Source organism: Budorcas taxicolor, chromosome 4 (assembly GCF_023091745.1).
Source record: "Budorcas taxicolor isolate Tak-1 chromosome 4, Takin1.1, whole genome shotgun sequence".
Lineage (NCBI taxonomy): Eukaryota > Metazoa > Chordata > Mammalia > Artiodactyla > Bovidae > Budorcas > Budorcas taxicolor.
Genome location: NC_068913.1, coordinates 39711312 through 39738660, shown reverse-complemented (window position 1 = coordinate 39738660; position 27349 = coordinate 39711312). Strand labels below are relative to the sequence as shown.

The 27349-nt window shown below is 34.8% G+C and overlaps 1 protein-coding gene across 1 annotated transcript in view; it reads right to left on the bottom strand.

The window, feature by feature from the left end:
- Positions 1-27349, bottom strand: part of PCLO (piccolo presynaptic cytomatrix protein) — a 367053-nt gene that overhangs the window by 48199 nt on the left and 291505 nt on the right. The window contains exons 14-20 of the mRNA XM_052638816.1: positions 24753-24803; positions 20619-20743; positions 17864-17890; positions 8620-8713; positions 7982-8053; positions 6242-6422; positions 4457-4651 (exon numbers count right to left, since the gene is read on the bottom strand). Coding sequence (XP_052494776.1) covers positions 4457-4651; positions 6242-6422; positions 7982-8053; positions 8620-8713; positions 17864-17890; positions 20619-20743; positions 24753-24803 — 745 coding nt within the window. The remainder of the gene's footprint in view (positions 1-4456; positions 4652-6241; positions 6423-7981; positions 8054-8619; positions 8714-17863; positions 17891-20618; positions 20744-24752; positions 24804-27349) is intronic.

The window sequence follows — 27349 nt, the reverse complement described above, 5'->3', positions numbered from 1 at the left end:
GGTACTGCAAAGGAGCCTTATGGAAAGTGGAGTTTCCAGCAGCAGTCTGTGGAAGTAGCTTCAGGCTTTTCTCCTGAATTCAGCCACAGCCAGGGACCCTCAATCATAGTTCCCTCACACAACTCAGTCAATGATTTCTCTTCTCAGCTAGCGTCTCCAAGCTGTCCCAACAGTTCTACTGCCCAGGGTGGAGGGATATTTCTACCCATCTTTTATCAGTGTTTCTAAACTTCAAGCTCACTTAAAAATCTCAGCATCAAACAAAAATAGCTCAGGAATTAAAAAATGTCTCTAAAATGTAATATATTCAATAGCAACTAAAGTTAATTTTCAAGGTTTTAAGAACTTTTGTTTTAGTTTTGGTATGGTTTTAAAAAACAACCTATTTTTAAAACTCTCTTCCCAGGTTGGTGTTACCTTCTAAAACAGCAGGCCTGTATTCAACCAAACCAACTGGCTTGGAAAAAAAAAACATCTCCAGGGATTTCTAAATACAAACAGAGAGTTGTTTAGGTATCAGGATGAGCTGGCACAATCTGCCTAGCTCTTCCTTTCAGGTTTCCTAGCATGCGACTAAACCCCGGAGGGAGAGAAAAATTCCTTCTGGCTTACTCTGTAGTTCATAGTTGACCCATATTTTATGCTACTTCAAGCGGAAATCTGCTGAGAAGCTCACAAAAAATATATGAAAAGCTCTTTAGGGACAATTTCGCCACCCTTGATAGAAATGACTACAGATGTGCACACAGCCTCCTCTGCAGAGACTGCTTACTGCTGCACTCGGCTTGTGCAGTGAGAAGGTTTTATTTTCCTGGTTGGTGGCAGCTTAATTATCAGCCTTCAGAAAAGAGGATCAAGTAGTTAAGCAAGTCTAAATTGTATTCCGCCATCATTTCTAGCAACCTCTAATCATTGGTAAGGACTTGAGTGTAAATAGCAAATAAGCAAATGACCAGGGTTTTTAGTGAAATCAGGAGAGGTGGATTTCAAAGGAGCCAATGCATTTAAAAAGCAAAAGCTTAGGCACAGTTATAAGACCAGGGTTAGATTGCCGATTCTGACAATTTCTTTATCAGTTATGTCGCCCCCTGACTCTCCAACGGCTCACTCAGAAAACAGAAATGAGAATATCTGCAACGAATCCCTCACCTACGAGGCGTGATAAAATGAGAAAATGGGTGATGAAGCACTTTTTACGTGAAGAACTACTGCAAATATATGAGAATATTCATTCGAGCATTATTCAAAGAAAGAGAAGCACGTTTTGCTAAAAATTTTAAAACTCATATCTAAAAAGAACTCAGACAAAATATCATATAGAAATACAACAAGATAATTAAAAACAGAGTGAAATAAGGGAAGCATTTGACTACTGTGACATTTGTCATTATGAAATATTTGCAGTAAGAAAATGAAGTAAGAAATCAATTGACATTTATTTGATGAAGAAAAGGTGAGAGGTGGAATTATAAGTACTCTTGGAAGGTACTAGTAAGGCTAACTAGAAAAGAGAAATTGTCCTTTGGTGACAATCTATAAACTGGGTTGAATAAATGTATATTCAGAATTATCTTTTAATATTTAAGCTGTTTCCTTAATTCCCTGCTAATTCAAGAAATATCACAGTTCATGTCCTTTGTACTGCTACACAAATCTTCCACTGCTCCTAAATATCTGATTAGTCGGGACAAAAGCGTATACAATTTTTAAGTTTTCTGAGAATAAAAAGAAATGCAAAAAGAAAAGTACGAGGCCTAATTTTAGTTTTGTGGAAAGTACAGAATAATAAAATCAAGTGTTTAGGGCTGGAAGGGACTTAAGGACAGCTAACATTTTTTTTTAAACCTTTCTTTGATATATGTTTTTGAATTACAATTAAATTTACATTTGAATTACAATTAAGATCATTTAATAATCACCCTGGTTTGATCCCTGTCACTGTCAGTGAGTGGCATTCTTTCTTGGGGAAAATCTTACAAATGTTGATGTCAAGTTAGGAACTGATATTAACTTGCTTTCCTTCCTAACAGAGCCATGGAATCAAGTCCAGGTGCCTGCCCAGAGCAAGGCTTATCAGATTTGTCTTCCTCTATCCAGAAAGCTGAGCAGATTGTGAAGTTAATCAGATGTGGGAGGAAGAAAGAGTGGAAGCATTGACTAGAATAGCCCAACCCCATCATAGAATAGCCCAACCCCATCATTTATTTACATGTTTATGTAAGCTCTGGTATGTTTACTTGGTAACAATTCCCCATCTATCTTATAATGTTTCTGACATGAAACTTTGTCCTGCAACCCAATATACTATCATTATAGCTCTCACTAGCAATGAAGCAGAAACTCTGAATTCCCTATTGCAAGGAATCAAATGAGAAAGCAAAAACTGACACACTCATTTTAAACTGTATCATATAACAATTGCTCAGAACCCAGCAGGTTATGAATGAAATAAATATACTTTATTTATTACACAGGCACTTGTATATTCACATGCCCAACACAACTGATACACTTGACAACTATGGAAACATGAATGGAAAATGTGTTTGTAGGATCAAGAGAGAACTTTTACCACGTAAAGGTGAATGAGTGCATTAACATTTTTCCTTTACTTTCCTCTAGGTATTTCCAAAATTCACTGAATTTTTAAAAAAAGTTACACTTAAAATAATATTCAACAAAAGCTTATCTACATTCCAACTGGTATGCTAATTCAAATTGTGAGTGGTTTAAATTATTATCACAGTGCAACATATTTATAGTCATGCTTAAACAGATTAGGTTAGTAGCATGCATTCCATTCTGCAATATGAGTACTGTTAATCTATTTCCCAACAAAAGTCAAAAGATGCTCAGTGCATAGAAAAATACAAATCACTATAATCAATATATTATGAAACTGATCTTGGGACTTACACAGTGATGATGAAGTCCTGAAATGCCATGCCCACAAAAGCACATTAAAAAGTGGATAAACATACTTTATCAGACAATTTCTAAAAATTAAAAGATGAGGGCCTTAAATTTGGGGGATGTTCTTGCTGTGTACTTTGAATAGGGCCTTTCTGCTCACCTCCTTCTGGCTTGACTGGTCCATCAGACATCACCTTCCTGAGGGCTAGCTGGCTTTGGTCTTGGTTGCCATTGGCTGGTGAAGGCAGATTATCAGACTGAGTTCTTTGAATGGGGAAGACTCCTGCTATGCTGTGTCTGTGCTGCTTCCTGGCATGATTAGACTGACCGCTTTTATGTGCTGCTGTGGCAGTGTGGGTGAAATGGAAACCCAGAGTATGTATCCTCAGATGGAACCAGCTTGAATGTCATTCATGCAAACATAAGTGATGTTTTGCTCTACTGAAATTAAGTTATGTTTTCAAATGTCGAAATGACATCACATGCACAGCACTAAAGGGGGTTAAAACTGGCTGTTTCTTTGGAAATGATGATTTTGGGAGATGGGGAGAACATTCATTTATCTCCATTGTTTGGCTGATGCCTCTTGGAAGTAACTGTGCCCCGGCATTTTCAAAGTCTCTGTACTTACTAAGTTCTTGTATCATTGTTATCAACTGAAATTACAGTGATTAAGATGGGTGATTTGTTATGCTTTAGTTGATATCTTGACTTCAAAGGATTTCCAAAGGTTAAAAAAAGAATAATCCTATGAATTTTTTGGAATCATAAACAAAGTGTGATTCAACTGAATGGGCCCAACTGTGCTCCTTAATGAGGCGACGACGTAGTCTCATCACATATGCTTGTATATATATTAATACTATGTACTTTAGAGAATATAAGAAACATGATTTTCTTCATAGATTTTTTTTTCAAAAGTCTAGGCAGTTTCTCACACAGAAATCTTCATCATTTCACATGCACAATTTATTAAACTTTTTAAGATTGATATGTCTTTTCCATTTCTCCTAGGTTCTAGAAGTTGACTGTTGGTCATATTACTCTTCTGTCTAAAATTGTTTAGTGTTTTTCAGAGGCGAGAATCTCATTGCTAGTCTGCTTCAAACAGTTGTGTGTGTGTGCTTTTTTTTTTTTTTTTGATGTAATGCCTGGAAAATTGGCAGTCACTTGTGCTTATAATTTCTGTATTCTAAAGGCTATTTACAGGCACACAAAAAGGACACACAACATGGCTTTGCCTGCAAACATCACAGACACAGCTCCCAAATACAATGAGCCAGGTTGGACGGATGGTAGAGACAAAGGAGAAACAGCCAGTTTTATTTTTGGTCTACGTAAACTAAAAAAACAAAAACAAAAACAAAAACTAAATTTAAAAGAGCATATTTATGTATTGATACTGTCCTACACAGACAAAGGGACAGAGAACAGAGGGAGTAAGGAAAGCCAAAAACAAAGCAAACGGGGGAAGACAGCAGGAAAGAAAGGCAACAGATGAACATTAAGCTGCCATGCTGAGGAATTTATTTGCGTCTTTTACTTGGTTGAAGGCGGAGTTGTTGCACAGCGGCTTCAGCAGCGGCTATAGCAGCCCCCGCATCTTCCAGGTGGGTCTGAGTGACGCTGGTTTTGCTTTGACTGCGAGATGGTCCATGAGAGCGGAGATGGCCTTCGGATGAGGATTTCGAGCTACCGGGACTACTATGGGATTTCTCAATGGTGGGAACCTGCATGTCTGGTTACAAAAAGGTAAAACATGAGTTAAAGTTGCTCCAGCGTTCCTCTTGTCAAGCTTGGTTCACACAATTTGAAACCGTCTAAGACTGATGTTAATTCTGTTTGTTTTTTGGCTCATCTGTGCAACTGCTCACCATTCAGCAATGTGATTCAACATTTGGGAGACAGTTTTGGGGAAGAAAGACAAGAGGACGATAATCTTGGGAAGAGAGGTTTGAGGAGAGGAATACATTCTAAGTAGTCTCATGTAAATGAATATATTGACTTATAGTTTTACCAAGGAACTCTGCTAATTCTAGTGGAGTCCAGGGAAGAAGCAATAGGTTGACACTGCCGCAGAGGAGTTTTAAGTAAAAAAGATAGTTAATTCCTGGAGGAAGGGGTGTGAGTCACTGGGATACTTGGAAGTGGAGATGGTATTATCATCTCAGGTGATTTTAATGAATGTACATATAAGACCACACATTTACTATGGCAGCTATACAGAGGGAGGTCTTTATACTCATCTTTCAGAATGGCAATCAGGGCAGAGTTAATCTGGCTACATGGAATCCAGAAATGATATATAAAATTCAAAAGTCATCTATAAGCACATATTGTAATCAGTGGTTTATCATATTAACTCAGTGGCCTTTGGACATAATCTCAATTTTCCATCTTGTAGAACATGACCCAAATTGCAAAAAACCACTTTTCAATTATGCTGTACTTCCTGAGAAGAGTCAAAAAAGGAAGGAATACTCAGATCCAATATAAAAATTTTTATTTAATATTTATAAATAACTCAGCATATCCTGGAAAGATACTCCATGGTTATCTCATACAGGCAGAAAATCAGTTTATGATGAAGATTAATGCTGTGTTGTAGGATAACTGGTTACTGAACCTCCCAATGGAAAAGTTTATTCAAATGAGAAAACTGTGCATACTGCCAAACCCAGTGTATGATGCTGCAATTTAAAAAAATAATTAAAAAAAAATCATAGAATGCATTTGAATCCACTATTTAGGAAAGATTTAAGTAATTTTCAGCATACCAATTATTTTGATGACATAAGGAAAACGTTTTTGATATAATTAAAAAGCAAAATGGAAAGTTGTATGTACTATAATGTATTCATTACGTTTATAATGAATAAGAATGTATATATGAAAAATAGGGATATAAGCAATTAGAAGAAATATGCAAAAATGATAATGATGATTACGTCTAGTCAATGTACTATTGAGGATTTTTATGTTTTGTTTATGAAATACCCCAATATATTTTATAAAATCATATTATCCTGGATCTTGAGAGCTGGAAAAGACCCAATAGCTCATATAATGCAACCTTCTCCATTTTACAGATTCAAAAACAGAGAACCAGAGTGGTGAAGATCACAAAGGCATCAACTTAATTATGGGCTGATTTGAGACCAAAGTCCATTTCTCCAGATTCCATATCCATCACTCTTTGCATGATATTGTATTAAATATTTCCCAGTAGAACCCAACCTTTCAAAAATATTAAATATACAGGCACTTATATTCGGAAAGATACTGAGTGAACAAATAGACAGGTTTTGCTACTTGAAATATTTCCTACCCTTGGACGGGTCAGGGAAGATACCATGGCTTCGGCTTTTGATGACAGATGGCTTTGGGGACTGCTGGCTGCTCTGACTGGAATGGGACTTGCCATGATCAATGCTTTCAGTCTGTTCTTTGAGTGGATACCACCTAGGCGTGTTATCAAGGTGAGATGTGCTAGATAAATCAATCAGTACCTGAAAAAAAATGCAGTAAGTGAATGAAATTTATGGATTAATCTACAATTCATTTGTTAATTTCTTCTGTGATCTGAAATTTATTCAAGGACATACGTCAAGAATATAGTATATCTTTTAGTATGATGAGGCTATCTTCCTCATTTTTCTTCATCCATGGTATTGGGAACAATGTCTTGTGCATATTAAATGCTTTACAAATGTTTGGTTAAATTGAACTGTATTACATCTCTGACTATTAATTAAATTATTTGGAGATGATGCAAAAAGAGAGATTACAAGTCAATTTCTACATGAAATAAAGTTTTCTTTTGTGAAATGGACACATTCTAGTCCTAAACTTGGCTAGCAGTTTTCTGGAGATTGTTTACTTTTAGTTACCAGAGGGACCAAATGAAAAGAATGGCTAATTTTCAATTAGTAACTTATTCCATCTATTTTAAAATATATCAGCTCACATTTGGAACAGGGATATGACCAACAATTTATGAAAAGAAGGCACTGTGTCATGGCTTAACTGGCAACGTTTTCTTTTTCTTAGTGGTACATAAACAATGGTGCATTTAACAGTAGTTGGCATTTTAAATTTGATCACTATAAAAAAAATGAAAACGAGCACAACGGATATATGCCTTAGGTTTATGTGAACAATAAATTATCAGGACTTCAGTAAATCAGCTTTTTGAAATAGGCTCATAAATCAGATATAACAGTACATTCTAGAGTAGTCCTATCTAAAACCAAGATTAGTCCAAGTGGCTATTCCATGTGGAACCTGTAGGTGAAGTTCAAATGGGAAAGAGGTACAGATGTAGGAACCAAACAAGACCTCGTGTCACTTACGACTATGCAACTGTTTTCTACTGTTTCTATCAAAAGGATATCATATTTTCTAGGTATTATATATTTTTGGAGAGGATTTATTTTTTTAACAGTAATTCATAACTTCTGCTTTAAGCAAAGATCACTAAACAAAAATCTGTATTTTTATTTTTAAAACATTATTTGAAAAAAAGTCACAAGATCTGACCATCCTGCCAGATTTCATAATTAGGTTACATTTTTTGTGATTTACAAAAAATTTGTTTTTATTGTTTTCTTTGACTTCTAGCTTTGCTTCTTAAAATATTTGGAGATTTTTCTGTGAGACACTTAAATAAGAATATAAATTGTCACATCAAGTCATTCATACATGCAATGAGGAACAGCAATTAAATAACCTCAAAAAGCATTTGAAAAAATTCAGCTCATTTTATAATAAATTTATCCCATATCTTTAACATAGTCATTTGGATTCACAACATGATTGTATAACTTTCTATCAAACAATTAATATTTCACCTTGAAAACTAATTATAAAGTACATTAAGTGGTAAAGTAAAAATTAATTCTCCATATATTCATCTATTCAAAGAGTCAGTTTGAAAATAAATTATATTCACCAAAGAATTATATCCAGAAATGGTTACTTTATACATTTAAGAAATTTCCTTTCCATCAGGATTTAAATAAAGGCTTATACTGAAGCAAATGAAAAATAAAAGAAACCATAGGCTCACCTCACCAAGAAAGTCATTGGAAGAAAATCTATCATAATCCCAGACTGTCACCTCCAGTGTTTTCTTCTTGAGCTACAGTTCAAATCAAAATGTTATTAACCTCATTCTCATTATAAATTTTTATTATACTCATATAATAGAGCCTTTTATTTTTATTCCTTGTACTCTGTCTATTTAAGTAAAAATAGTTTTAGTTTTATCTAAAACTGTATACTTACATTAAATATTATGTAAACTGTCAATCATTTTGTGGTCCAACCGAGTGTTTGATCATAAGGTACCTCACTGTTTTGCAAACAAAAGGGTGATTTTTACTTATTTCCTGTTATCTACCCCCTTCCATTATTAAAAGTACAAAGCAGAATCTATATATACTCTTTAACACATGAAATTCATAGGTCATAAAAATGTCTAGGCTATTTAGATAAAGTATTTGTATTTTAGTTTTTTGTCTCAGTAAATTGCCAAAACACATTAGTAGCATAATCTTATTTTTGCAGGTGAATTTAACTTATTTTCTTACCTATTTTTTTTGTTTATATAGCAAAATTGACATAAATCACAATATTTCAATAATTTTATCATCACTCTTTTTATATTAGCCTAAATCTGCCATATAGAAAATAATAGCTGCATACCTGTTCCATGGAGATACTTTTATAAATCACCGTTTGATTCCACTCAGGATTAAGACTTTTCTGAACGTATTTAGTCCTTCTCTTGTACTCAGCACTGAATTAGAAGAAAAGAAAAAGTTATCTTGATTATTCACCTTGACTGATGACTTCATAGTCAACCTGAAGGGCATGCAGACTTTTAAAGGTACTTTGTTTTGAATCACTATGTAATCATCTCATCATACTGATGTCTTAAACCATATCTTAAGTTGAATGCACAATAACAATTTAAAAATATCTTGGAATACTTTAGTTTTATTTTCCCAAAGGTCAAATTTTTTTAAAGAAAAACTTTTTGGTGTTCTAACTGTAATACAATTTTAGAAATCTTAATCTCTCCTGAATATGTGAGATAATACATGAACTATACAGTAATGTCAATATATTCTTATCTCATAAATAATAATTTGGTATTTAATAGTTTTGCAAGTGATCATGTCAGCAAAGCCAAGTGGTTTTTCAATTTTTTTCCATAAAAAAACTATAATAACTGTATTGACTGAGGAAAGGATGAAAAATGGCAGTTGCTATAGCTGAGATCTGATGAACATTTGTTATCTTATATATATAGTATATTCTGACACTTTTAGTAAAACAGTAACACAGTTATGAAACAATCCTAATTAAATATAAATTTTTGGTTTCTGTCAATACCTTGTTATAAATGATAAACCAAATCAAAACTTTTCTTTATTTGTTATAACTTGGGCCATTTGAGTTTGTCCTTGACTCTTCCATGCCCTCTGATCAACAGTTAGAAGCTTATATTTTACATGTTTAAGCATGAGTATTTTTAAAACTTATTTTAATTAAGTTTGACAAAACATCTATACTGAGCATCAATCAATGGAGTTGGAATCACTGCTATTTGCTATGAGCCAATGGCACCCACACAGACCAAACCTTTCTCTAACATTCACTGGCTTTTTCCTAATTTTCTTGCCTGGAAAACAAACCTATTATGTTGGTACAAACGTAATTACTGCTTTGGACTATGAATTCTAAATAATTATCAGTAGGCTCAAATACATATTTATTAATCAAAATAGGAACCATTACAATCAACACACTTTTGCCAGTGAGAAGTTTGTTTATTCCTGTAGCATAAAAATCCATGCTTCAGGATTTGATGAACTCTTGGAAAACATTTTCTCCCTCCTGCTGGTTGTGGAAGCATTTCCCCTTAAAAACTTGTCAAGATGCTTGAGAAGTGGTAGTCAGTTGGTGAGCGGTCAGGTGAATATGGAGTATGAGGCAACACTTTGTAGCTCAATTTGTTCAATTTTTGAAATGTTGGTTGTGCAACATGCTGTTGGGCATTGTTGCAGAGAATTGGGCCCTTTCTGTTGACCAGTGTCGGCTGCAGGCATTTCAGCTTTTGGTGCATCTCATCGATTTGCTGAGCGTATTTCTCAGATGTAATGGTTTCATTGGGGTTCAGAAAGGGGTAGTCCATCAGCAGCAGAACACCAAACAGTGACCATGACCTTTGTTTGGTGAAAATTTGGCTATCAGTTCAGTTCAGTTGCTCAGTTGTTTCTGACTCTGCGACCCCATGAATCGCAGCACGCTAGGTCTCCCTGTCCATCACCATCTCCCGGAGTTCACTCAGACTCACATCCATCGAGTCTGTGATGCCATCCAGCCATCTCATCCTCTGTCGTCCCCTTCTCCTCCTGCCCCCAATCCCTCCCAGCATCAAAGTCTTTCCAATGAGTCAACTCTTCACATGAGGTGGCCAAAGTACTAGAGTTTCAGCTTCAGCATCAGTCCTTCCAAACAAATCGCAGGGTTGATCTCCTTCAGAATGGACTGGTTGGATCTCCTTGCAGTCCAAGGGACTCTCAAGAGTCTTCTCCAACACCACAGTTCAAAAGCATCAATTCTTAGGTGCTCAGCCTTCTTCACAGTCCAACTCTCACATCCATACATGACCACAGGAAAAACCATAACCTTGACTAGATGGACCTTTGTTGGCAAAGTAATGTCTCTGCTTTTCAATATGCTATCTAGGTTGGTCATAACTTTCCTTCCAAGGAGTAAGCGTCTTTTAATTTCATCACTGCAATCACCATCTGCAGTGATTTTGGAGCCCCCAAAAATAAAGTCTGACACTGTTTCCACTGTTTCCCCAATCTATTTCCCATGGAGTGATGGGACCAGATGCCATGATCTTAGTTTTCTGAATGTTGAGCTTTAAGCCAACTTTTTCGCTCTTCACTTTCACTTTCATCAAGAGGCTTTTTAGTTCCTCTTCACTTTCTGCCATAAGGGTGGTGTCATCTGCATATCTGAGGTTATTGATATTTCTCCCGGCAATCTGATTCCAGCTTGTGCTTCTTCCAGCCCAGCGTTTCTCATGATGTACTCTGCATATATGTTAAATAAGCAGGGTGACAATATACAGCTTTAACATTCTCCTTTTCCTATTTGGAACCAGTCTGTTGTTCCATGTTAGGAAGTGTTTTGGAGCTTCTCTTAGTCCAGTCACTAAGCTGGTCATTGACAATCCACTTTTTGTTGCACATCACAATCCAATTAAGAAATGATTCGTCTGTAATAAGAGAAGATGACGTTTCTATTTATAATATATGTGCTCCTGAAATGAGTACAAGAGAAGATGACACTTCAAAATGGTGATTTTTTTGATTTCTGGCCAGCTCATGAGGGACCCACTTATTAAGCTTTTTTCATCTTTCCAGTTTGCTTCAAATACTGAATGACCACAGAATGGTTGACCCGGAGTTCTTTGGCAACTTCCTGTGTAGTAGTAAGAAGATCAGCTTTGATGATGCTCTCAATTGGTCGATGTCAATTTCTGATGGCTGGCCACTACGCTCATCTTCAAGGCTCTCGTCTCCTTGCAAAACTTCTTGAACCACCACTGTACCATATGTTCACTAGCAGTACCTGGGCCAAATGCATTGTTGATTTCATGAGTTGTCTTTGCTACTTTATGACCCATTTTGAACTCAAATAAGAAAATTGGTTGAATTTGCTTTTTGTCTAACATCATTTCCATGGTCTAAAATGAATATAGACAGCAAGTAATAAGTCATTAGCAAAAAACATTAAGTGAGAAATGTGCATTAAAATGATAACAACCACATTTATTTAGAATGTATTCCAATATCACATGGCAAATATCAACAATGCAAAAACTGCAATTACTTTTGGACCAACCTAATATTTGTCTGGGGTCCTTTCCTGTGCCTGGAATTCATAAATTGCCTTTCCCTGAAAGTAGTGGATTTTCACCCTAGATCTGCAGTTCTATTCACAACAATGGACAACATACTAACTCTTATTATATTAATGGCCTCAAGCCTTGCTAAATTCTGGAATATCTACTATTGTCCCCCAGACACTAGTTTATTCATTCTAGATAAAAATATTGAGAATCAAGCTCCATTTCACCACTCACTCTTAGAGATACGTCTACAGCCAAAGCTCAACATTCAGAAAACTAAGATCATGGCATCCGGTCCCATCACTTCATGGGAAATAGATGGAGAAACAGTGGAAACAGTGGTGACTTTATATTTCTGGGCTCCAAAATCATTGCAGATGGTGATTGCAGCAATGAAATTAAAAGACGCTTACTCCTTGGAAGGAAAGTTATGACTAACCTAGACGGCATATTAAAAAGCAAAGACATTACTTTGCCAAGAAAGGTCCATCTAGTCAAGGCTATGGTTTTTCCAGTGGTCATGTATGGATGTGAGAATTGGACTGTGAAGAAAGCTGAGCGCTGAAGAATTGATGCTTTTGAACTGTGGTGTTGGAGAAGACACTTGAGAGTCCCTTGGACTGCAAGGAGATCCAACCAGTCCATTCTGAAGGAGATCAGCTCTGGGATTTCTTTGGAAAGAATGATGCTAAAGCTGAAATTCCAGTACTTTAGCCACCTGATGCGAAGAGCTGACTCATTTGAAAAGACCCTGATGCTTGGAAAGATTGAGGGCAGGAGGAGAAGGGGACGACAGAGGATGAGATGGTTGGATGGCATCACTGACTCGATGGACATGGGTTTGGGTGATCTCCGGGAGTTGGTGATGGACAGGGAGGCCTGGCATGCTGCAGTTCATGGGGTCGCAAAGAGTCAGACATGACTGATCAACTAAACTGAACTACAGCCAAATATCTTTTTTCTCCCTGTGGCTTTATTCTCTTTCTTATCACATATACAAGGGCAATAATCTCCAACATTGATTGCCTGTTAGAACCACTCTGGGATCTGTGTTCCAGCTGTGGGGGGTGGTGCAAACAGTATGTGTCCACAACTCCCTTCCCTTTATCCCTTATGAGAGTCTTATTTAACAGTCCTGGAGTGAGGCTTGAGCATCAGAATTTTTAAAATGACATGAGTAATTCTAATGTGTTGCCGAGATTAAGAACCGACTAGTTTATGTCTCCAAAGACTTCAGATTTCAGCCACTGTGAACTGAATTCAGTTTAAGAAATGAAGCAGCAGTGTGCTCATTTTTAACCACCCTATTTGAATGTACAAAAATATGAACACGATGTGACAATTTTGTCATTCAGCATAAAGTGCAAAGAATTCTGGGGAAATGAATAGGCAATGATTCAAAGACACACAAACTTTCATAGACTGTGGACAGAAAGTATATATTTTTATGTGTATGTTTTAGATAAATCTGTCTAGTGAAGTTTATATACCCAAGTACTCAGAAAGTTCCACTTTAACTTATTCCAATTTTACTCTAGAGAATTGTCCCACATGTACCTAAAGAATTGTTCAGGAACATTCATTGCAATATTGTTTTTAATAATATGTGAATAAGATAGGAAATATAGGCATTACAATACATTCATTCAATGAAATTTAAGAAGTAGTTAAATTGAATGAAAACACCTTATATATCAAGATGGATAAATATTAAAAAAAATCTTTAGCAAATAATTTTCAGAATAAAACCTAGAGTAGGTTATCAAGATATAAATTGAAATCACATGAAATAATACTGTAAATTATTTACATCTACTTGTAATATTTATGACAAACATGTTAATATCATAAGATAGCATGGGATTTATAGATGTTACACTCTATTTAGTGGTTATCTCAGATAAACAGGGGAATGGTTTCAGAGGGCTTCAGGGGTAGCTATAATATACCTTTTATTAAAAAAAAACAAACTGAAGCCAATATAGGAAAATATCAAGATTTGATAAAATTGGATATCAAGAACATAAAACTTGTGACAGTATTTTCTATAATATTCAGTAAATTTAAAATATTTTATAACAAAAATCAAAAATTATTTTAGCAAATTATATCCTTTTATATTTTATGATTTTGCTTTTTATATTAAGGGTGATATAAGAAGAATTAGTTAGGAAAAATTTAGATGTTTAATTTACTAGATAATATAAGTTCGACTCTCCAGTTTGTATCCTTTGACTTTAGGGTTAATGAAGGTAAACACATCTTACTCCTGATCTTGCCTCTACCAGCCCCGGTTGACTTGTGTAAATGCAAATGAAATCGTTTGCAATCTTTTCACACTTGAATTTCCTGACATGCAGAGAAGGCCACAAAGGCCACACAAAGTTTTGCCTTAATTTACCCTTGTCTTATGGCTACCGTATACTGACTATATTGGGCAAAATGCCCATGGACTATGTTCTGACTTTAAACAATTGGAAACTCCACATTTCTCAGCACCATATCAAAATCTGTGGATTTATAAGTTGAAAATGGTCAGGTAAGCAGAATTCTTGAATGTGAGCAGAAATCCAGGTGGAGAAAAAAGTGGAGCTCATTTTTCTTCCCCACCTTGTCTAATAAACACACTACGGTCTCTAATGTGAAGGCTGAAATCATATTTTTTTAGGATAAGTAAGTCATATCTAATAATCAGAGACTTTTTTTAATAAGTGAAAATAAAAAGCCAATTAATCAAGATGGGACATGGTGCTTATCAAAAAAGCTAAACCTTTGTTTCCTTGAAGTTTTGACTGATTTCTTTCTTCTTTGATTTTTATTGTTATGGTCACTTTTCCATAAGTAGGTATGATTTTAAGGCTGACAGGAAAGATATTTAAAATTCAGTTATTTTCTCCTAAACCAGCAGAATAAAACAGTCCTCTGAGTTTCTCTTTAATTAAAAAATATTGAGAAAGAAGAATGGAAAATAATGGCTTATTTATATTTAACCCTCGTAGAATTATATAAAATATTGAAGGTCTTCATTTATTTGCTTTCTCTTGATTAGAAAAATACATACATATTTCTTTATTGAAAAATTATAATAAGTCATATATATACATACATACATATATACATATACATACATAAATACATACACACATACACACATATAGTGAAGTGAGTCAGTCAGTCATGTCCGACTCTTTACCCCATGGACTATACAGTCCATGAAATTCTCCAGACCAGAATAATGGAGTGGGTACCCTTTCCCTTCTCCAGGGGATCTTCTCAACCCAGGGACTGAAACCAGGTCTCCCGCATTGCAGGCGGATTCTTTACCAGCTGGGCCACAGGGAAGACCAAGAATACTGGAGTAGATAGCTTATCCCTTCTCCAGCAGATCTTTCTGACCTAGGAATTAAACTGGGGTCTCCTGCATTGCAGGCAGATTCTTTACCAGCCAAGTTTTCTTCAAAATTATTCCTCTGAGGGTATTGCCTTTAATTTAGAAAGAAGCACAGAGCATATCCCATTTTATAAGCTCTGTTTCTCTGTGTGAAAGAATGCATATATGACTTGTCATTTGACTGTGCTCCCTGAGGTCTGAGACTATGGCTGTGTTCTCAATTCCAACCCCAGCAAAGGGTTTGGAGTAGTTTCTGCTAAAAAAATTGTCTATTGAATGGATCCTTAAAACATGTTTGTACTTCTTTTTTTTTAAAAAATCTACTGAAATAAAATAAGTTTTGGCCTTCAAATTGTAAATATATACAACATGTATACCTGTTTCACATTCGTTCCAGAGGAAATAGTTTGAGATGCTAACAAGGGTGTTTAGCGAAAGTCCAGCCAGGAACTGGACTTCCAGGTACCAGAAGAGTGAAAACAAGCTTCAATTATAGCAAAATCTCATTAGTGGGAAAAAAAATTCTGCACTTTGTCTAGCAGTGTAATGCAAGAAAAGTGAATGAAATCCTTCAGATATGCTCATTTTCATTTCTTAATTATCTAGGGACAAGTATTGAGTTAATGGACTCTTTAGGCTATTGTCTTTCTTTCATCTCATCTTGGCTGATATCTGGGCTATCAGAGCTTATGAACATCTTGATCAAAGGATGGGAAGAGGAAATGAAAGGAGACTAGAAAACCGGACCAGTGAAATTCTTTTAGTTAACAGGACATTAAATGTTTTTTTTTTAATCATCAAGGATGTATTATACTTATTACTGAAGAAAAGTTGCTTGATTTTTTATATAGTGTTGTTAAATAATTTTGTATAATTCAGTAGCCAAAGCATTCTATATCTCTTTTCTGTTATAGAGTTAAGTGACCACTGGCAACATGGAATTTATTATGCATCTCTATAAATAATAGCAACTGCCATTTATTGAGAGCTTATTATGTGCCTGACATTATGCTTATCATTTTTGGTACATTCTTCATGTGTTTCACAATAATCCTGGGAGGGGGCTAGTAAGATTCCTAGGTAGAAGAGGACATAGTTTTAGAGAAACCTGACAACTTCTAAGTGGTAGGGCTGAATTTCAAACTCAAGCCTTTAAGGACTTTACTCAATGGCCTCTTCAGTCTAACTTACAATGTCAATACTTTATCGGTATAATTCCTTTTCACACTGCCAGTTCTAGAAGACACGATGAAAATAACTTCAATATGAAAGGTATGCCTAAGTGACTTCTAGATCTCCTATGCTGTAATCCAGCACATCTCAGATTATTTTGACTATTATTTACATTTACAAAAAACATGTTCTCTTCTAAATTAAATATAGACAAGCACTGTCATTCCGATAATTTCCCCCTGGTTTCTCCTGATAAAAGAGAGAAAGCTTCTGAATAAAGGGACTGATAATGTCTGTTCTGAAATGACATGATCCCTTTGAAACAAAACTCACTTTGCTAATCAGTCTGAGAGGTCTGGATGATGCCTGAGAAGAGAAAGCCAGTCATAACAAGTGACCTTTCTCAGTTTCAAATTTTCTGGTAGCCATAATTATGTGGCTGCAAGGAAACAGCTTCTGGGTACCAGAAAGGTTGTATTGGCTAATACTATTTGAAATATTTAAATATTTAAGTTCTTACAAATCAGAAACTGCCTGTTTTGCTCAACAGTTTGTCAGGTTTAGTAAAGATACTGAATTTTATTATCAAAGACAAAAATCCTGTACCATTAATATTCTGGGTGGGATTAAAATTCCCATCACTGTGTTGCTACAGATGGTACAAGAGTCACCTCCCCAACTAAATAACACATTTTATTTATATGCAATGAGGTGTGCAAAAAATGCTTTTGGCTATATATTAAGAAAAAGCCTTAACTGACAATATACTGATTTAACACCCTCTAGCACACAGAGTCGGACACGACTGAAGTGACTTAGCAGCAGCAGCAGCAGAAAATAGACAAAGGAGGTTGTTCTCGTGCTGGAACAGGCAGATTATGGCATCCAAAACTGCACAGCAATAATTTTGTGGTACAGAAGGTCTAAAGACATGGAAGTGTTTCAACGTTAGGTCTAACTGAGAGTAAAAGATGAGACAACTCTCATGTTTAAGATGGGATATATACGTAGTACTGGTCATCCAGAAGGCCAATTAATTTCTTCCGAAAAATGATTCTATATTTTTTTAATTTGTCATAGAAGACTCAGAAGGACCTAAGCCATGATTAGTACATGAGAAGCTAAATGAATTTATGCAAATTATAAACAAAACTTTAGTTATGTCTAATTACAGAGTGATATTTCTTTATCATACTTTTCTATGTTTTTATTATTTTCGACTTTTCTATCCTCTTCTGCATGTATCTACTAAACATATGTAGTAACGTTGTGATCAGAACAGCCTGCTATTAGCCTAATTCAACTGATACCAACATGCAGAAAAATAAAAATTATAGCCCACGTTGAAATGCAGGTAAATGTACATGAAAGGCCAAAAAAAAAAAAAAAAAAAAAAAAAAGAACTCTATATATTTCAGCAAAGTGTGACACTGAAAGAGAACCAACTCTACCTTGCATTCTGGACAACCATGACTTGACTGCATTGATTCCAAGATCGAGAATGAAGGATACAGCAGGAAAGTAGGAAAGACAGGAAGAAAAAAGTTAGGAACAGAAGTAAGGAAGAAAATGTGAGAATAAAAACTAAAGGAGCTGCACCATAATACACAAACAACATGAGGTAGAAAATAATCTTTGAACTAAGGTGAAAATAATGCTTCCCAAGTGTCATACATTCCAAGGTCTTGGTTAGTTTAGGAGTAATTTAAAGAAAAGGCTAGGAATTGAATAGGAATGGCATACTAACATGAGTTTTGGTCAGATCCCATCTAGAAGGCATATTTTGTTTGACAAATTGCATGGGGATAGCTTTAGGTGGGAACATCACTCTTCATTTCATTATAGTTCCCACCCTTCTTTCTGTTACCCACTCAGGAATGGACTGCCTTATTCATGCCATCTGTCTGATCTTTCCGGTTATTCAAGTTTGCAACAGGATTGCAAAAGGATTAAAACATATCTTGTAACAAATAAAAGATAACCACTCTCTTGTAGTATAATAAGTGACACTCTAGAGTATTAAAGAAGATAGAAAATTAAAAGAGAGTGTTTATTTTCACTCATTCACAAATGCTGATTAGAGATATATCCTTGGCAGTGATTTCCTCTTATACTGTCATTAAATAACACTAATGGTCAAATGACCCAAATAAAAGGGAGAATGTAGTTATCAGTTTGTTGTTATATTCATGCTAAAAAAATAAAGTACTTGAGGAAGAGGGATAAATTAGAGTTTGAGATTAGCAGTTATAGACTACTACATATAAAACAGATAAACAGCAAATTCTACTGTATAGCACAGAAACTATATTCAGTATCTTGAATTGAATCAGTTTGCTGCCTACCAGAAACAAATGCAACATTGTAAATCAACTATATTTCAAAAGAGTAGAAACATTGCAGTTATACTACTACATAAAGATATAAACTAACATAGAAACTCCTCTTTCATGTTCTATAGGGCTAGTTGGATGTCTATGAATTAAAACTAGAGTACCATCACCAGCAATTCTAAGTTTCTAAATAAAATCGTTGGGTAGGATGAAATTAAAGGCTGTATACCGAATTAGATATATCACTTGGCAATTTTCAAATTATTTTCTGAATATTATCTAATTTGATTTTCCTGAGCGACTGTAAATTATGGCTCTCTCTACCATGGCTCTTTCAATAGCAACAAGGAAAGCGAATCTCCAACAACTGATGATTTGACAGCTGTGACAACTGGTAAGCAGCATTCAAATGCAGTATATAACTCTAATTTATATCCTGTCCAAACAAACCAACTACAGTTATAGAACCTACTTTGTATGATTTTAGTGTTTATAAATTTGTTGAGATTTGTTTTATGGCCCACAACATAGTTTATGTTGGTTAATGTTCCATGTGCACCTGAAAAGTGTATATATATATATATATATATATACACACACACACACACACACACACACACACACACACACATATTCTGCTGTTGATGGGCAGAATATTTTATATATATCAACTAGGTCACCAAACTGACTAGGAAAATATTAGGCAGCAATTGGGGGAAATAAGAGATTTAAAAATTAAACATTATTATGGCTATGTGTGGTATTACAATTACTTTTAAAGTTTTTTTTTTAGAAGTATATACTATTTGCATAAAAAAGTTACAATAGTTGAGATCTATTTTAAAATAATCTGCATGGAGGGAGTGTACAAGGGTAAAAATGAAACATGATTGGCTAGAAAGTGGTAATTGTTGAAGCTGAGTAATGGGTGCATGATGGATCATTATACTATTCTTTCTACTTATACTTCCAATGACTGAAAATTTCCCAGTAAAAAGTTATATTAAAATGTTGCTCTTCAAATTAAAACACAGCAAAAAGGAAACCAGAATCTTCAATAACCATCCCCTAATTTTTTTAACTATACCTCCAATTGTTGATTACTTATGGTTCCATCATACTAATTTGGCTAGTATAAATTCTTCATAAAAGGTAATGATCTGTTGGGTCCAAATTACTGGTTTGAAGCCATCCCTGAATTATGATTTATATATAAGACTATAGCAATTTGCATTTATTATGTGAAAATTAAACATCTCTAAAGAGTACTTGCTTTATATAAACAGTTTACATTTTACACAAGAGATTTTAAAAGATCTTTTTCATTTATCTACATAAGTTGACATTTCAAGTATTATTTTTTTATTTTGTAATTTTAGAACAGTGATTTGAAAATATGCATGTAAATAATGATGCATCAAGTCATTTAATGAGCATTTAATGTATTGAATAATACACATGTCCTATAAAATAAAAGAGTAACTGATGAGTCCTTGAACATTGGTTTCACAACTGCATTTTGAAAGGTAAACTAATTCTTTAAGTCTGCCATAAACAATTCCTGAAATGATTTCATAGTCTGCCTGTCTGGTCATAGCACAAGAGGTTTCTAGAACTGAGATACTAATATGTTCTTACCCAGGCAGCTTTTGTTATGATCATGAATCTCCAAAACCCATTAAGGCTTAATTATAAATTTTCAATTCCACGTTGCTTACTAATTGGAAATAAATAAGTATGACATGTATTATAGATAAAACTAAGCAAAACATATCAAGCTCTTTAGAGATCAGAAGACATTATCACTATTTTTTTTTTAAAAAATCATATGGCAATACTTATCATACTTCGAAGAAATCACTTCTTTACTTACCCTCGCCCTGGAAGAAGGTACACTTTAACAAAGGGGTCTGAATAACCATTGTTGTCTCGAGGGACTAGGTTTCTTGCTTGGAGAATATGTATTATGAGATTTCCAAGATCATAGTTGATTTGAAGCTTAAAGGAACAGCAAATATTCCATGAACATTATTTTGTTTTTAAAAAGCATATAATACATTATCGTTCAATATTTTGCTGGTATTTAAAAAAAAATTCTCATAAGAAGCATTAACTGTCACTTTCATTTTGTTTGAAACTGAACAGACCAGTTAATGTCTAATTTAATTGGGAGCTCCCAGGCACACATTAATTACTAGTAAATGTGCTGTTCATTCTTTCCACTGTGAAAGTTCTGGCCTGTCTAAAATTCATTTAGAAGGAAAATAACACAGTGAATGCTAGTTACATTTTTAAACAAAATTTCCACTGTTAGCAAGATCAGAAATGTTAATGTTCATAAATACAATTGCCAGAATTTTGAAAATAAATTAATTGATAAATTTATTAGAAAATATCTTTTGCATTTCATCAAATAGTTCACAGTGTGTAGAATCATTATTTAAACACAAATACGTTAGTACTGAATTGTCAGGATATTTAAGAATGTGCAATTTGATCTCTTTCTATAGTACACTAGCTGAAAAACCTGTAGCTTTTCTTTTTGTGCCTGCTTTCTTAACAGAGTGAGGTTAAGATAATAAAATACAACTGTTCTTTAATCTCAGAAACTGAAGAGAAAAGAAGAGGCATTGTCTCACAGATGTCTAATGGCTGTTGTAAAGTTTTCATTGAATAGTAAAAGATTTACCATTCAAACTAAATTTTAAGAAGCCAGCATGATTCAAAATAATTGAATTAACCAATTTTTCTCCTTCAAAAATGAAAAATTCCTTTGGCATCGTTTAGAATAGGACAATTCTGTTTGACACTGCTTCAAATTATCAAACAACAGAAAGGAAAGTGAAAGTGTTAGTTGCTCAGTCGTTTCCAACTCTTTGTGAGGTCATGGATTGTGCAGACCCTATGGACTGTAGTTGGGCAGGCTCCTCTGTCCATGGGATTTCCCAAAAAAGAATACTGCAGAGGGTAGCCATTCCCTTCTCCAAGGGATCTAGCTGAACCAGGGCTCAAACCCAGGCCTCCTGCATTGCAGGTTGATTCTTCACTGCCTGGGCCACCCAGGGAGCCCCAACAGAAAGGAAGAAATCTACACTTAGAAAAGGAAAAACCATAAATAAACAATGAATGTACTTTTTATAATCATGCAAAACAGATATGCTATATTTATGTTGGAAATGGAATAACTTAGATGAGTCAGCCTGCATTTAAAATTTAATATTAAATGATTTACTGATTTCAGCATAATTTTGATCTGATTATGTTTTATGGCAGAAAAGGAATCTTTGTTCACTCCTCTCAGTACAGAAAGCTCCAGAGTCTCACTGACCACCATGAAAGCAATATGAAACATGCCACAAAGGGCCATGAAGGAAGAAGAGAAGTAAGAAGTCGAGGACTGCAGCAACTGTGTTTTAATGGAGTACTAAAATACAGGAATTATTCTGCAATTAATGTCACTGAGGTTTAGAACAGCTTCCAAATTTTTAAGGAGAAAATTTCCCCCTTTTTTTCCTTTCTCTGCTAGCCTAAAAGTCCACTTTCAACTGGTGAGGCAGCAAAATCATTTCTTATTGAAATAGAAATTTGCAGGATACCCTAAGAGAGTGCTTTCCAAAGTGTACTCTGTAAATTTGGTGCCTTAGAGAACACTTAGAGTTGCTCACATGTTACATGTGAGAGAAGATGAGATGCCCCCAGTAACCCTTAACCAGACCTATTCCATTCTGGCAATTCACTGTTTGGGTGTTTACACAAGGTTTCATCTGGAATAAGGCTTTGTTAAAAAGACAGAAGATAAAATATAAAAAAAATGAAATCACTGTCATAAGAAAGTATCTCCCCTTGCCACCCCTCACGCGCCACCCCCCCCCCCAAAAAAAAAGAAAAAGGAAAGGAAAGCAAAGCAAATATACTGGGAATTGAAAATATTAGAGCAAATTTCTACTATAAAATTAAAAATTACCACTGAAGTGAAGAGACAATAAGAACAAAACAAATGAATTTATTTACAAAACAGAAATAGACTCACAGATAGACAATGAATTTATACTTGTTGGTGGGGAATGGGTGGGGAAGGATGAAGGAGAAGGGATGGTTAGGGAATTTGTGATGGACATGTACACACCGCTATATTTAAAATGGGTAACCAACAAGGATACACTGTGCAGCACATGGAACTCTGCTCAATGTCAAGTGGCAGCCTGGATGGGAGGGGAGTTAGTGGGAGAATGGATATATATGTATGTATGTATACATATATATATGGCTGAGTGCCTGTGCTGTTCACCTGAAACTATCACAATATTGTCAATCAGCTATACCCTAATTCAAAATAAAAAGGTTTTAGAAAATAAACCTTTCAGTAAAAAACAAGTTGTAACAAGCCAAAAAGAAACACAGCACATGTTGGCCCTTGAGCAAAAAGTTAAAAAAATGAGACAAAGAAAGAGATACTATGGATCAGAATATCTAGCATTTTCTTTGCTGCATGTGAAATGAAAAGAGATCACCTTTGGCTTTCTAGAAGTGAGAAATAGCAGTGAGCCAGTAAGATCGAGGACACGTTGGTGACTTCAGTTCCATCCTGCTGGGTCCTTCTTATTAAGGTGCCCATGCTCTGTGCTTTCTTCCTCATTTCCACTCTCACTCCACTCTGCTTTAATCAGGGTATGCCCAGATGACAACTGATTTCTTTGTCTTTGTGTCCTCCTCTTTATAATACTTCCCAGAGGCTGTGGCTCTATGAATTTCTATGACATATTTGTTTCATTTAGTCTCTCCCTCACTCTAAAATATTTCCTGATCACTCTATTATGTTGTGGCTAACATCCTTCGGCTTCTGTTCAAGGTTCTTTTAATTTAGTCTTAACTTATCTCTACAGGAACATTTTCCTGCAGCAGAGCAGATCTGCTCCTTTCATTATCCTCTGGCAGCAGAATCGTTCCTTGTACCATTTCTTCTTCCAGGAAAACACTTCTCCTTTTTCTATGCTTATCCTCAAATTACTTCAAATCTGTTACCCTTTGTGAAAATGTACTGTAGATGCAACTAAGACTCACTGTTCTTTTACCTTATGAAAATGCACTATCTTCAAATAGCTATTATTTTCTATTTTGTTAATTCTCTTCACATGACATTTCTTACCTACCCTAAATTACTTTCTGGTATCATCTAAAGTATCATTTTTCTAACTTTTCTGAATCTGCCCATTTATGATGCAATATATAAACACAGAAACATGCACACAGAACTAAAAAAAAAAAAACACCAAAATGATTTAAACTATTTTCTTCTATCTTCCTGGGCAAAATCCTCTCAATTAATTTGATAAATTACAGATTGGTTATGACCTCCAGTATGAAAAACACTGCTTTAGAAGAACTGTTCAGCAATTAATTAGCAATTGTTGACCAGAGGAAGAAAAGAGGACAGCATTAGACTCATGAAACTCTCAATGCTGCTGCGGCTGCTAAGTCGCTTCAGTCGTGTCCGACTCTGTGCGACCCCATAGATGGCAGCCCACCAGGCTCCCCCATCCCTGGGATTCTCCAGGCAAGAACACTGGAGTGGGTTGCCATTTCCTTCTCCAATGCATGAAAGTGAAAAGTGAAAAGGAAGTCGCTCAGTAGTGTCCGACTTGACCCCATGGACTGCAGCCTACCAGGCTCCTCCATCCATGGGATTTTACAGGCAAGAGTTGTCTCAATGAGAAACCTTCAAATTTCCAGACGAATCTGTCATTTTTGAAACACATTCAACAACTATAAAGTAAATGAGACTTAATACATTGATACTGTTAAGGTATTAGGTAGATTTCAAAGTACAGATTTCCAGAGGTATAATTAGATTTAATAAAATATATATTGTATTAAAATACTTATACCTATCTATGTCATAAAACAGGAAAAGTTAAGGTTCTAATAGTGCTTACAATCTCAATAGACCAATGGGAAAAAGAGCCACAAAGATGGTATAATAATAATAATCTTTTAAAAGTATTCATACCTGAATTTCCCCCGTAATTGGATGAGAGACAACCTTGGCTGCATCAGTAGGCTGCAATGTTAAGACATATATTAGATTAATGGACAAACCCTTCACAGGATTTACCATTTAAACTTCCCTCTGAGTAAAGTTCTGTTTGGTCAGAGCACACTGCCTGCAAAGCACATTTTGTCCATTTGGTTGCTTCAGATTATGGTGCCTACTTACACTTCTCAATACATGTTTAATTTTATAGATACATAAATCTCTTTTTCATTGTGTGAAGCCTGTTTTGAAGCTATAATTTTATACCTGAAGTAATGTATGTTCAATTACTTAAGAAATAGAACAATTTTGGTTGAAAGTATTCAATTTAAGTATTAATGGATTTTAAATGTCTATAAGAAAATGAAAAAGATATTGTTTTTACTTGACTGCCTAGGAGGCCAAAAGTTATAAAAGTCCACCTTATATTCCTTTGCTGGGTTCTCAGTCCCGTCCTACTCTCTTCTAGAATGGGACACCCAGGTAAACACTTTTTAGCATTTCATACCCTTTAATTAAAAGTCCATAACATTCGATCTAAGTTCACATTTCCTTAATAATTTTCTTATGTCAGTAAAGCCTTAAAAACCATTCAGAATGTGATCTGATAAAGTGATTCATTCTGCTGATTAAGTGACTGATTACTGAGCTGTTACATTTCAGTAGAATGTACAAATTTGTACAAAAAAAGGAATGATGTCCCTGACTCTAGATCTATAACAGAATTTCAGGCAATGCGGCATCGCTGTAGGGAGACATTTACTACCAGGCTCTGCCGTCCATGGGATTTTCCAGGCAAGAGTACTGGAGTGGGTTGCCACTGCCTTCTTCGTAAAATGGTCATATGTATATATATAACATAATTTAAACCTATGTCTAAATAATTTAGATTCACATTTTACTTGTATTTACTCAGAAGCAATCACTTAAACTGGAACATTATTAATAGATTAATAATTACTTATGAATAATCATTCAGAACATTTAGTAGATGGTGTTCTAAATATACATAATTAATGTATAATTATGCTATGGTTCAAATATTTTTGTTTTAATTTACTCCATAATATTAATGTTTTATAATTTAATATATAGTTAGCCTCATAACTAATTAAAAACAAAAGGATGTTAAAATTATAATTTTCTAAATTAACTGAAGAACATATGCTATATTTGAACATATTACCTGACTCAGAAACATGTAAGCTTCAGATCATTGCCCAGTATTTCTCTAATCTCTCAATGTCAATATTTTAACATTGTAGGATTTGTAGAACAAATAAAAATAAGTATTGCCTTTTATGCATACTATAAATATCATTGTTTATTTATTCTAAGAAACTCAGTACCAGCTAAATGTTGATGATAAACCCTCCAAAAGATGAATAGGTAATAGTCCCTTTCTTCAAGAGTGTTAACATCTATTCACTATATATTTCTGTAAGTATATAGAGAATCTTACTAATAACCAGATTTGATTATTGTTATTACTACTAATAAGAATTAAAAAGCAATCTATATACCATCACTGTCAAGTAGACTATAATGTGAGCCATAAAGGTTATTTCAAATACTCTAGGAGTCACTTTAAAAATGTAAAAGTAAATGGTAAAATTAATTAAAAAATATATATTTTATTTGGCTGCACCAGGTCTTAGCTGCACCACATCGGTAGCGTGCGGATGTTTTAGCTGGGTATGTCGGATCTTTGGTTGTGGCATGTGGAATCTAGTTCCCTGACCAGGGGTCAAACCTGGGCCCCCTGCACTGGGAGCACGAAGTTTTAGCCACTGGACCATCAGGAAAGTCTTGTGCAATTAATTTCTACTGACATATTTTATTTGATGCAATTTAGTAAAAATACTATCATTTCATAATGAAATCAATATAAAAAATGTCATGAGCTATTTTACTAGTTTTTTTATACTAAGTCTTTAAAATCTGTGTATAATTCACATATACAGCATATCTCAACTAGGACGAGCACATTTGAAGTGTTCAGTTGCCAAAGGTGGCTAGCAGCCACTGTCATGGACAGTGAAGCTCTATAGTCGTTTCAGCAAAACCTCTGTAAAACAACACAGGTCACATTCTTGGCATAGAAAAGAATGACCACATATCATAAAATGTGTCAGGATCATTTCCTTGGTGTTTGTCCTATAAAACCTGTGTTCATCTTGCAATCATTACCAAAAAAGTTCACGTAACAAAAAAACTGTATTTTGTGCTCCCATAATATTATAAAGACTCACAGGTGCCACTGATGTTTATAATTTAATTTTAATTTATTTTTTTATGGTCTATGCAAGCTACTACGTGCTTAGGGAGCTATAAAGAAAATAAGAAATGGGTTTTGGTTTTTAATGAGTGTGCAGCCCATTTAGGAAGATAAAATAAGCAAACAAGTAACCATAATCAAGACACAAATTGTTTTAATAGATACATAAAGCATCTGGCACTTTGGAGGGAGGGAAGGAGGAGAGAAGGATAACTCTAAGGAAGGATTAGAATATGGATAGGCTTAGTAGAGGAAGGGTATCTGTTATTTTTGTTTATCATTGGCTCTTCATTTT